Raw genomic sequence first — 12,879 nt, forward strand, 5'->3', positions numbered from 1 at the left:
ATGTTGAGGTCAAAGAAGTAATGCCAGCATTCCACCATTGTGACCCCCCTGGCTGAAGCCCCTTTTATAACATCATAGAAATTCTACACAGAACCCAGAGGATGAGAGGCTGCACACTCCACGCTGGGGAATAGAGTGGGCAGGATGAGCTCCCATTCCTTGGTCTGGGTAGTGGCCTTGCTACATTGAATCATTATGTTTGGAAGGTCATCTAGTCTACCTTCCCAGCCAGGGAAGGAATCCCCACTCCCACCTGTCCTTTCCTGGAGGTAAAATGGGCAGAACAAGGACCCATGCTTGAGTCCCCAAAGAATGGCAGGACGCCCTCAGTGGAGGCATACTGTATTTAAATGCAATTCACCTCTTTGGGGTCTAGGAAAAGCCACCTGTAGATTCATTTGCTGGGAAACACGGTCTGCGTGGTCGAGGCAGTGGGCGCTGGGGCCATGATTTTGCTAAAGGTTGGCTTCCTCCGGAGGTCTGTCTGCTGTCCAGAATGGCAGCCGCTTCGGTGGGCGAATAGGACGGTCATCTCTGGGCCCAAGGGGGCTGCTTCAGGCTGGGACCCCTTCGGGGTGGCTGGTTGTTCAGGCTTCCCAGAGGTGTGATGTTTGGCGGGAGGAGGGCTGTAATTCTGAAATCTCACGGTTTTGACTTGCTGTAAGACAGAGGAGAGCAAAGGGACATAGGTGAGTGGGAGACCTGTGCTATTTCCCCCTGGGACTTGGTTCATGCTGTTTCTCTACACTTGTCCCTTCCTGGAATGCCTCATTCACATGTTCATCCAGCAAATACCTGTGTCTGTCATGAGTGTCGACCATGCATCACCATTCTGTCAGGTGCTGTGAAGCCAAGAGTGAACAAAACCGCCCTGACAAATGACAATGATAACCAGTGCCACTGCGGGGGAAGCAGAAGATGCTGAGGAATGCGGAGAAGTATCCAGCTGAAGCTGGAATGGGCCTTGTCTGAGAAGGCCTCTTAGAGGCAGAGTTATTTCAGTCGAGAACTGAAGAACGACTGGGAATTAGCTACGAGAAATAGGGGGGACAACCACCTACCTGAGAATAGGGTCCTTCACCTCCCCTCTCTCCTTCCCACCTGCCAGTAAGGCCTCCCTGCTGACTCCATCCAGACAGTTCCTTCATAAACCCTCAGAGCAGAGTTAGCCAACTGGACACTGCTGACTGAATATAGTCTGCAGAAAGTCTGGGAGTTTGATTTAGTTGCTAACACATTAAAAATTGGGAGATGCATATAAAAATCAGCATTTTATATGTCCCTTAAGATAATCAAAGTGCAGGCACACTGGGGCCTGTGCCCCATTCTGGCAGCAACTGGCTGGAGCTGATTAGCAGGTCCCGCTTTATGTGGGAGTCAATGATCTGATGTTTGCATAAGCCCTTCCTCTCTCCCTTCTTTCCTAGCCTGTTATAGATCTTGTATATTAGATTTTACTTTGGCCATTCGCTATCTTACAGCTTAATAAAGTGTTCTGTGCTACTGCTCAGAAATCTTTTTTTTTCCTGTGAAATTCAATCCCAATGTCTTGAGATTGAAAGGTGAGTGGGAGACCAAATGTCTTCATTCTTTTGACCCTTACCATGTCCAGCGGAGGTCTGGGCACTTACTAAACGCAGTTTGAGGGCTGCATCTAATGGCTTGGGGGTAACTGACAAGTGAGGTCTGGAAAACTTTGAATTATTTGAATACCGTAATTCAGAAGAAGAACTCTCAACATTTAAATCAGTTAACACTAACTTTTTCCAAATGCCTTTCCCTGCAAGCTTATAGCTTAGTTTTTGTGTCAGATCTCAGTTCTACTCCAGACACTCATGTGTGTCAGCTGTGTGCTTTTGTGTAATGTACTTTAACTCCATAAGCCTTCATGTCCTCATTTTTAAATGAGGATGACAATAATAATTATAGTTACATCAGAAGGTTGTTGTCAGAATTAAATGAGATAGGACATGTGAAGTACTCAGCACAGTGCCTGCTAGGTCGTTAGCATTCAGTAAATGCTTAACAAAGAGGAGGAAACCACACCATCTTTCCATTTGGAGGGAAATGGGTGATGGTAGTGATGGTGATGTTGGTGGTGATGGTGGTGGTGATAGTGATAGTAATGGTGGTGGTGCGATGTTCAATACACTAAAAGATAACAGTCACCTAATTTTCTTCACGTCACCTCCTCCATCCCTGCCTCAAGGATATTGTTGAGAACATAACACTTTTACAAAAACTCTTAGGACTTCTAGTGGGAAAAGCCCTGGAACCGATAACCGCAAAGGTCCCGATAACAGTTGTTGGAGTAGTTATAACTCAGTGTGACCTTACTAAGTCACTTACCGTCTCCTGTGCCTCAGTTGCCTCTCCTATACTGTGAACGAGTACGTATCAAGCCCTGTGTAAGTACTTTACTCATTTAACTCCAATGCTATGAGGCTATTACTCTTCTTACCGCCATTCTAGGTAAGAGTCTCAGAAAGGTGACGTGTTTTAACCAGAGTCACCAGCTAGCAAGCAGCACAGCTGGAATTCAAGTCAAGATTGTGTCTGATGCCAAAGCCGTGTTTTTTCCAAGTTGCCTCTGGGCCTCGAAAGAAGGACGTGTAAAATCTTCTGGAAGCATAAAGGAGCTTCAGTAACATGTCTGGGGAGGGTGCGGGTGATGTGAGGATGTGGAAGGGGGGTTGTGTGTGAGGATTCTTTGGAGGCTGCAGTTTTGATTCCTTGTCCATTTACGGCGAAATCTCAGGAGCTGGGACACTGTGCAAAGTTAGGGGTCTAAAGAATCAGGCCCCCCTAATGTCACCTACTCCTACCTTTTCGCTGCCATTTCTTGAGTTCTCTGGTTTCACCAGGATGGATGGCGGGGCAGATGCAGGCAGTTTTGGTAGAGGCTCACTCCTGACGGGGATTTCTTTGCCTTCCATGATGAGGGAACTGGCCGCCGAGTGGATCCTGGTGTCGCTGCCCCTGCTGACGCACGTGAGGGCAGGCTCCCCAGCGGCAGTGGGCTTGGGTCCCATCTCCGCCACCACCGCCGAGGGTGAGGAGGGGGCCCCCTGTGGCTGGTAGAATTGGAACTGCTGAGGCCGGGCGACCATGGTGGGGCTGCGTCTGAGGGAGCCCACCACGAGGGTGTGGACCCCCGACCGGACGGGTCTCTGCAGGGATCCATCTGGGGAATTGTATGACAGAGATATCAGCAATGGGGCAGCTGACAGCAGCTTGGGTGGGAGCTGGGTAAGCAGTGTGTCCTGATAGCCCAGAATAGTTAAGTGCTTTCCCAGTTTGACTGTGCTCACATTCTCCCAGGGTCTTTCAAAGGTGACCTTATTCTTTTTTTAGTGCTGTTTGCTGATGCTGGCAGCAAATGACTGGCTAGGCGAACACTGGGGGTGGGGTGGCGTCAGAAGGTATATCACCTCTATTTGTCCTCTCCCTCTCTCTCTCTGTCACACACATACACACACACACTCCTACTTTCTCCCTCCAGGCCTTTAAGATGGAAAGTGAAGAAGACAGTCCTAAGGAGAGAGCTTCGCAGTGAGAAATAAAGGCATGGAGACCAAAGAGGAAACAAAAGCAGAGACAAAGAAAGAGACAGCAGAAATTGAGACACGCAAGAGAGAGTCAATGGAGAGGCATGAGTGGGAGGGAGAGAGGGTAGGAGAGAGGGCAGAGGACTCCAACCAGCTACTTAAAGAATTCTGATGGAAGCTTTAGGCCTGTGGTGGTGGGACCTCTGCTTTTCATCGGGTCTGCAGGGAGGAAGGGTGAGCGGAAGTTAGGGACTGTGTGTACCAGGCAAACGTGACAGCAGCTGGAAGCAAATCTGGAAAGGTTATTCCCAAGTTAGGGATGTGAGCGGATGAGCTTCGTGAAGTCCCATGACACAGGCTCTGGAATCAGATCTCCTCCCAGGGAGCCAGGAGCACATCAGTCACATCATCTCCCTGCTCCTCGGTCCCCTGGTTGTAAACTGGAGCTAAAAACAGCACCTCATGGCCTGGGGTGAGGATTACATTTTATGGTGTGTGCAAAACGTTAGGATAGTGCCTGGAACATCATAAATGCCCCATGTTTTAAAACATTTTTTGTGTGTTTTTAGGTAAAGGAGAAGCAAACTCTAAAAATGCACCGTCCAGGAGTTTGGTTTTGCCCCTTCCGTTTCCCTGAGCTCATTTTTTTTTTTTTAACTGAGATAGTCCTCCCTCAGTAAAAGGAAGCCATTCCTTCCCCTCAAATTCTCTGGAAGACAGGAGATCCCCATCCTTTGAGCATATGTCCTGTGGGTGACCTGGAGAATAATCGAGAGTTCATTGTGCTCCGTGGGGGGCAGTGGGGGAGACACCCTGAGAAGCATTGTGGGCTATTTCTTCATAAGGGTCTCCCAGAATTTAGAGCTATAGGTGACATCCAGCAGAGATGTTAGTTCTTTGTGACACTCTATGGACACGTGTGTGAATGAAAGTCATCTGTGTCTAGCGCAGAAGGCCTGAGCCTAGGCCATGTTCTGTGTCATGACTCTTTATCAAGCCGGGTGGGAACATGAAGAGCAGATGCTCACTGTAACACTGCTGGCGTTCTCAGCTGCCACTGGCAACCCAGCCACCACTACACAAGTCTGACCTTTCAATGTCAATGTCTGTTTTTCCACTGACAGCCCTGTGAGATGCATACAGTCAATTCTGTCATTTCTCTTTGCTTTGGGGAGATTGATAGCTTGACCATCCTCACCTTGGGAAAAAGGAGAGAGAGAAAGCCTCTGGGACCTAGGAAGGTCAAAGCCACACTAGGCAGACCTGTCCTTAGGCTCTCAGAAATGGGTGAAAAATCAGTTTACCGCCTTATCTACTTATCTTGTCGGGTTCCTAATTTCCAAGAGCTTTAATGCTTTCTTATTACATGTGCATATAATGCAAGCGTCAAAACTCCAAGCCAATCAAGATCTACACAAAGTTAGAGAGGGAGTGTCCGAAAGGAAGTGTGAACAATTGCTGAGGGGCTTTTCTCCCCGGTATTCAAAAGTGGTCTAGACTATGTGAACATTTCAACACAAGTGAAGTGAATTACATTCACATTCTGGAGGGACCCAACATGATCTGCTTAGCTGCAGTAGCAATATTGATACTGATAAAATGCTATACTATAAAAATAGCTAACATTTCTCGAGAGCTTATTATGTGCCAGGCACTGGGCCATTAGTGTTAAATGAATTATTTAATGCCCTGATGAAGTAGGTACTATTTTTATTTTCATTTTGCAAATGAGAAACCTGAAGGCCGAAGAGGTCAGTAACTTGCCCGAGGCTGTTGTGGTGGGATAACTTATTGCACGTATGTTTTGTGGGGAGAAGGTGGAGGAGAGGGTGAGGAGGGAGGCACTGTCGGCTAGAATTAAGAAGCAACGGTGGGATTGGTGGTCAAGCAGATGATCAGAAAGCACTGAGAAAGGGTAGAACTAAGATAATTGCTTTAATTGTCTTGGGGCACTAATTGCTTTAATGTCTGTGTGGCATACCGTCCCACATATGAATCTTTTGCTCTGACTAGTACTGCATTTTCACCTTTAATCTTTTTTTTTTTTTTTTTTTTTTTTTGCGGTACGCGGGCCTCTCACTGTTGTGGCCTCTCCTGTCATGGAGCACAGACTCCGGACGCGCAGGCCCAGCGGCCATGGCCCATGGGCCCAGCCGCTCCATGGCATGTGGGATCCTCCCGGACCGGGGCACGAACCCGTGTCCCCTGCATCGGCAGGTGGACTCTCAACCACTGCGCCACCAGGGAAGCCCACCTTTAATCATTTTTTAAGACAGCAGGAGGGATGGCAGAGCCCAGTTTAAGTCAGGGAATGTAGAACAAATCAAGTTGACTTTGCTTGGCTTGTTTTCTTCTTCTAGAGAGGTGTACGAATATAGAGGCTTGATGTTTTATAGAACAATGGGTTTCAACCACTTTTTGAGAACCCCTGAAAATGAAGCCTTATGCAGAAATTCAATATATTAGGAGATAAAAGCATGGCTTTGAAGATGAAGGAGCTATGTAATTGCCATGTGTGCAATGTGGATGTTATATAAAAATAAAACCAAGGTGCAGAACAGTGTACTAAGATTACAAGGTATGTATGTACATGGACGAGAACTTGGGACTGGGGGGCAAGGATATGAAGGAGATATTTGTACAATATAATGTACTTTTGTACAATATAATTTTTTTACCTTGTGCATATATTAGTTAAACAAAGTGGGATTCAGGGGCTCTTAGCAATGACTCCTCTTTTCCTCTTCCCCTTGTTTCCCTTTTGGCACCTCCTGAGGGGTTCCATGGAGCACAGTTTAAGAAGCATTGATCCAGCAAGTGCTTTAGTTGTCCTGTCTTAATAAGAACCAGCATCCACCTTGGCCATGCTCTAATTATATGTTGGCATTCAGGGCTGGTATCATCCCAGTCAGTCAGCGTGCGTGTATGAAGTGACTGAGGGCGGGGACCTTGAGTCCATTTGGCTTCATCTGATAAAACAACGCAGTATTTGGGAAGTGTAAAGCAACCTGCACAGAGGCTTGTTTTAAAGCCAAGATCCTTGTTTTTGCAAAAAGCACTCTGTTTGCCAGTGTGAGATCCCCCCATCCCCTAGCTCTAGGCACGTACCTCTCTGCCACCACTTACTCTTTCTCATGTTGCTCCGCCCTTTGCGGAGGGAGCCCTGCCCCAGGGTCCTCAGACCGGCCAGGTTCCGCACGGGGTTGACTATGGCCGTGGGCACGAAGACGGACTTGAAGGGCCGGCTCTGCCGGGGATCACCTTCTGAAATGCTGCCTTGGGAGGACACAGAGGAGGTGGATAACGTCCATGTGGCGTAGAGAGCAGAGCTCCGGGAGTCTGGAACACTAGATGTCTTTCTGGTTGTGCAAATTTTTTTTTTTTTTTTTTTTTTTTGTGAAAGAGAAGAAATAGAGAAAGAAAAGGTTCAGTCAAGAGTCCTGTTTTAAAAAAACGATCTGCTCCCAACTGTATAGCACATGCGGTCCCTCCTCATCATATTCCTACCCATACATACCTACATACATATATATGTGTGTGTGTATATATATATATATATATATATATATGTTTATACTTGTCTTCATCACAGGCTTAACTATGGAGGCCTCAGCTTCCACACCTGGATAACTGTGTGGGCATGCTGAGGGAGGGGAGGGGGTCTCATACTGAGGCCTGGTGGAACTAGAAGACTTGAATATCATCATCTTTCACTCCAGCTCTGATCACTCTTCACCCCGTGTCCCTTCAGCCCTCAGTTCAGAGCACAAGATCTTGTATGTGTTCATTTCGCTTTGCAGGGGCAATTTCTTGTTCTTTCAGTGACTTTCCCACTAGATCCTAAACTCTTTGAAGGCAGAGATTTTATATGACTTGTTTTATAGCCTCTGTGTTCTGCACATATTGTTTATTAATAAATGTTTGTTGAATGGCTGCCATGATGCTTTTAGCACTGAAGCCAGTCATTTTGTCTCACACATAGTAAGCACTTACTGTATACCCACTGTAACACCCAGCATTGGCCAAACACTGCCCACATCATCTCACAGGTTTTTCTCGACAGCCTTCTGAGGTAGGTACTGTTAGTGCTACTGTTTTGTAGGTTAAAAAATGGAGCAATTAATAGATCTGAGATTTGAACCCAGGTCCAGGCTGGCCCCTCGCTCTACCACTAAGCTACCTACCTACTGGCTAGTTAGAGCATTCATCATTTGGAAAACCCCGCATCCTACTTGAAAATTAACAAACTAAAGGAGCTGGTAGGCCCTACACATGCCTCCATAAGACCTAATTCTTCAGCCTTAGGATCTGATTTTTAAGAACAGTGTTAATATTTTGTAAAACACCAATCTCCTGTCCATGTTTCCAGCCTGCAACTCTCTGAACCCCATGGGGAATGGTGTCATTTTACATGCCCTTCTTGCCCTTTTACCATCCTGCCCCAGCATCACAGCCCCTACCGAGTAGTCCATGAATCCCCTTGTCACTCTATTGATTAAATAACCCCTGCTAATTCCCTGGAGATAACCAGTTCAACCAAGGCCCCGGCACAGAGATGCCCTCCACGTATTTTCCTTCCTGTCAATGCCTCCAGGTTTCTCTTTAGGTAATTCCCCCTTATTTCTCCTTTTCTCTCCTTGTTTTGCTTTAAAAAAGTATATGTAGTTTAATATCGAGCCACCAGTGTTGTTCAAGATGGGAAAGGCGTCATGTAATGCAGCCAACTCTGCCCAGGAAGCATATGCAGCCAAACACGCTGGGAACTGATGCTTGCAGAGAGGGGCTTCTGTCCACAGCCTTCAGCCTGCTTCTGGCCCCTGGGGATGCAGTCAGTGAGGCGGAGTGGGCTGTACACCAGGAAGAGCTCAGACTACATTCTGGAGATGAAGGCTGGGCTGGAGAGAACTCCCCAGCACTGGCTTGCCTGGCAGAGTCTGCATCTACCTGTTTCTTTTAAATGAATTTATTTATTTATTTGTGGCTGCACTGGGTCTTCGTTGCACTGCGTGGGCTTCTCACTGCGGTGGCTTCTCTTGTTTCAGAGCACGGGCTCTAGGAGTGTGGGCTTCAGTAGTTGTGGCACATGGGCTCAGTAGCTGTGGCTCGCGGGCTCTAGAGCGCAGGCTCAGTGGTTGTGGCGCACAGGCTTACTTGCTCTGCGGCATGTGGGATCTTCCTGGACCAGGGCTCAAACCTGTGTCCCCTGCATTGGCAGGTGGATTCTTACCCACTGCACCACCAGGGAAGCCCCTACCTGTGTTTTAAACAAAGGCCTCAAAGTGTTGGATGCTGCAAAATGGACTGGCAACGGCAAAGACAGGTTCCAAATTTGTTGCCAGCAGCATCAGCAGCCTGGACAGAATACAGTTAATGAGGCCCAAGCCAGCCTAATCCCACCAGTCCCTTCTTTGGACAACTGTTTACAGACAAAGGTGCAACTTCATTTTTCTGGACCCAGCATGAGGCCAGATTCCAGAAACTCCTAAATCTCAAGTCTCCCATCCAACACTGAGTCCCTCTATGTCTTTTGGCAAAAAGCTCAGCACTTACCCAGCATATACTTCTAGCATCAAAGCACTTTGCAAACATATATTCATTAATCCCCATGACACCCCAGACCTGCAGATATTATGATCCCTGTTTTCTAGATGGAGAGACTGAAAGACATTCTGGGTTTAAGTGGGAGGTGTGTGTGTTGCCTCTGATTTGCTCTGCTGGGCTGCTTTGAGTGTGCAGGTCCCTGTGTCCCCTTTTCTACCTGAGATATGAGCCCTTAAGAACTTGCACAGTATTTGAAAGGGACATGACACACAGCGGCTCTATCCTGCTCAGCACTGCCAGTAACCTCCTGGTAAGGCAAAAGCTTGGACCATGACAATCTTTATATAGTTCTATGTAGAAAGTTAAAGGAAAGTGAGTGGTGGCCCTCGTGTCACTTTTCTCCACCCCTTAGGCATCAGGATGGCATATGTGTCCAGTGAAGGTTGCCAGAAAGAGAAATATCCTGGCTTATTGGGCAGAAGGGCATTTATTGGGAGGACAGGAGGGAGTGGAAAGAGCTTGGAAACAGGATCCAAGGGAGGCTGCTGAGAGCTGGGCAGCAGGGATCGGAGGTGGGAAGAGTCTGATCAGGTGCTGCGCCTTGAGTCCCCGCCATGAATGGCCTTCAACTCTGTCCACATTCTCTCCTCCCTTGTTCCTTCCTTGTTCATGTTTCCAAGTCCCAAGAGGCTGAGCCTGTCCCTCACCTGTGGTGATGAGTTGAGGAGGTTGGGGATGAGGGGAAGGGGGAGAGGGAGGAGGAGGAGGAGGGGGAGGAGCAGGGGGAGGGGGAGGGGAGGGGGGAGGAGGAGGAGGGGAAGGGGAGGGAGGAGGCGGAGGAGGAGGGAGGAGGGAGGAGGAGGAGGGGGAGGAGGAGGGGGAGGGGAGCGGGGAGGAGTTGGCTTCTGCAGCCTCTGAAAAAGGAGGAAACTTATGCCTCTACCGAGACTGTGCATGGAAGAGGAAACCAAAGGGATGTAGGTGCTGTTAGGAAGGGCTTGAATGAGAACGTGACAAGTGTTCTGTACCATCTGAGCCAGGGGATAACTCTGGGGTATGGGAACTAGGTCGTGGTGGCAGATATTTAGTTGTGGTTGGCACAGCTGGACAGGCTGGTGGCACCGCCGAGCACAGAGGACTGGAGCTTTACACAGCATAGCAGCCTTTCCTCTCTCAGTAATTAAAAGGCTCCCTTGCTGAATCGTAAATCAAAACCCTGGCGTTTTTGTCAACTCTGGTCTCTAATTGATCCTGAAACTCTGGCTGGCTCAGTTCATTAGGAGATGATGCTAGTAAGAGCAGAGGTTCAAATGCTCAGGGGGCACTACACACCTTTGAGGTCTGGCTGTCTTATAAAAGGCAGCCCTGTGCACCACGGGGGCTGGTGGCAGTGCAGAGCCATCACTGCAAACAGACAACAAAAATGGGGCAAAACCTCTCACACACACAGACCGTTAGAACAGAAAGGGGCCTTGCGCACGTAGTCCAACCCACTCGGTAGGAAAAACTCAGCTGACAAAGGATGGCATCATTCAGCCCTGAGAAGCGGGAGGAATTAAACCTCTCCCAAAGTGGGAAGGGTTGTTAAAAACAAGGGTGAGCTGCCCCCAGATAGACAAACTGAGCATGTCATCTGCGTCCAAGATTTTGGGGATGGGAACTTTCTCTGCATCTGAGAGGCTGTCAAGGAAAACACATACACACAGAAAGCATTGACCTACTGTCACCTAATAGCCCTCAGGAGATTATACTGTGACAGGGACTTTCCTTTTTAGAAATGCTGGCTCTCTAGAAGCAAACACACACATCAGCATAAGTAGCATCTCAGTATATGCACATATGCAGGTTTCTATGAGCTGGGGGTGGGGATGGACTCATGGCAAACTATGCTGGTGCTGAAACTCCATCCACTGCCTAACACGCGGCCATCATGGAGCGGGTGAGTCTAGATGCTCGTGACTCGCCCAAGAACAGATCTAACTTGGAGAAAAGCCAAGAAGGAGAGAACGGGAAGCTGGAGCCTTGAAGTACACTGGAATGGAGTCCTACAGGCATTCTAGTTAGGGTGACCTTACGTCCAGGTTTTCCTGGGAGAGTCTCAGTTTACACCTGCTCTCCTGGTAGAGTGTCCCTCTTTTATCTCAAAAGCATCCTAGTTTGGATGGTAAGTTATATGGTCACTCTTCTTTTAATGTTTTTTTCATGGAATATCCAGGACTTTGGGCTAAGGCCTGATGCATAAGCAAATTCCCCAGTAGTAGAGATGGTCCCTAGAGGGTTCATGATAAGATTCCATGGAAGACTGTTCATGAGTTAGGGTAGGTCCTTGCTCTTCGTTGTCACTTCTGGATCATCCTCCCACTCTTCTCAAGACTTCCCAGCTTGGGTTCACATGATTAGACTCCACCACCTACCACCCTGCCGTGTTGGAGCCATCATTTCCCCTCTTTCCTTGAGAAATTGAGCTCCTGGATCACTGTCCTTCTCTCCATCTCAATGGGTCCTATCATGATGATCTCATCTAGTCTTAGGACTTTAAATACCATCTCAAGGCTGGACCTCTTTCTTAAATGCTAGACGTGTATACTAAACTGCTTACCAATGTCTTTACTAGGAATACTAAGGCATCTGAGACTTAATCTTCTACGAACCAAGCTTTTGCTTCCCCCCAACACCTCAAAACCTGTTTGTTCCTCTTTTGGTTTTCAACTCCATCTCAGTAAAAGGCAACTCTGTCTTCCAGTTACTCAAAGCAAAAAAAAGTGGACTCACCATGAATCCTCTCTTCTTTTACACCCAGGATTTGATTTGTCAGAAAATCCTGTTGTCTCTACCTTCAGAATATACCCAGAATCTAACCATTGCTCCCTCCCTCCACAGCTAGCGCCTTGGTTCATTTCACCGTCACCCCCTCCCCCAACCGGATTATTACAATATCTGCTTAACTAGTCTCTCTGCTTCAACCTTTTCCTATCTATAGTTTACTTTCAACCCAGCAACTAGAGGGATTCTGATTACAACATAAGTTAGATCATGTCATGCTTCTGCTCAAAGCCCTATAAATCGGTTAAAGCCAAATTCCTCATGATGACCGAGGAAATTCTGTGTGATCTGAATCCCTGTTACCATTCTGACCTCGTCACCTACTAACCCCCTCTCACTTCCCTAACCCAGTCCTATTGGCCTTCATGTCAGGCGTGCTCCTCCCTCAGGGCCTTTGTTCTGTACTCGCTGTTCCTTGGGCCTGGAACACACCTCCCTCATTTCTTCATTCTACCTTCTTACCGCTCAGTAAGGCCATCTCTGACCAAGCGATTAACATTGTAATCACCCCCACGCAAATTCTATCCCCCTTTCCTGACTTCTTTGTTCTTCTTAGAGCTTATCATTAGCACGCCACATATATTACTTATATGCTTTGTTTATTGTCTGTCCCACTAGAATGTAAGCTCCACTGGGCGAGGATACTGTGTCTTTTATTCACTGGCGTTTCTCCAGTATCTAAAAACGTGCCTGACATATAGTGCTCAGTACATATTTGTTGAATAAATGAATTAAAGCATCAGTTGTAGACATCCTTAGTTTGCCTTTGGAGATTTTGCAGTTTTCTAACAAATTCCAAGAACCTTCCATTTGAAAGGAGTAACTGTGATTCTCTATTCCAATTTTCTGGCATGTGAAGAAATCTTTTTGCCTGGATCTGTTGGAACCCACAATTTACCTGTAGTCTTTCTAGAAAGGGGATCCACCACCTCACCAGCAAGACTGATTAGAAAAATCTGTGGGTTAG

At 47.5% G+C, this 12,879-nt stretch overlaps 1 protein-coding gene across 2 annotated transcripts in view; it reads right to left on the reverse strand.

Annotated features, from left to right (window-relative positions):
* Window positions 1-238: 238 nt before the first annotated feature.
* Window positions 239-12,879, reverse strand: part of SH3RF2 (SH3 domain containing ring finger 2) — a 124,172-nt gene continuing 111,531 nt past the window's right edge. Inside the window, exons 8-10 of one of the 2 annotated variants that reach the window (XM_082837177.1) lie at window positions 6,675-6,907; window positions 2,826-3,184; window positions 239-658 (exon numbers count right to left, since the gene is read on the reverse strand). In XM_082837177.1, coding sequence (XP_082693303.1) covers window positions 395-658; window positions 2,826-3,184; window positions 6,675-6,907 — 856 coding nt within the window. In that variant the 3' untranslated portion in view covers window positions 239-394. Of the gene's footprint in view, window positions 659-2,825; window positions 3,185-6,656; window positions 6,908-12,879 lie in introns of both variants that reach the window. The other variant, XM_082837176.1, reaches the window with a different exon arrangement.

This window comes from Leucopleurus acutus (assembly GCF_964270905.1).
Source record: "Leucopleurus acutus genome assembly, chromosome: 3".
Classification (NCBI taxonomy): Eukaryota; Metazoa; Chordata; class Mammalia; order Artiodactyla; family Delphinidae; genus Leucopleurus; species Leucopleurus acutus.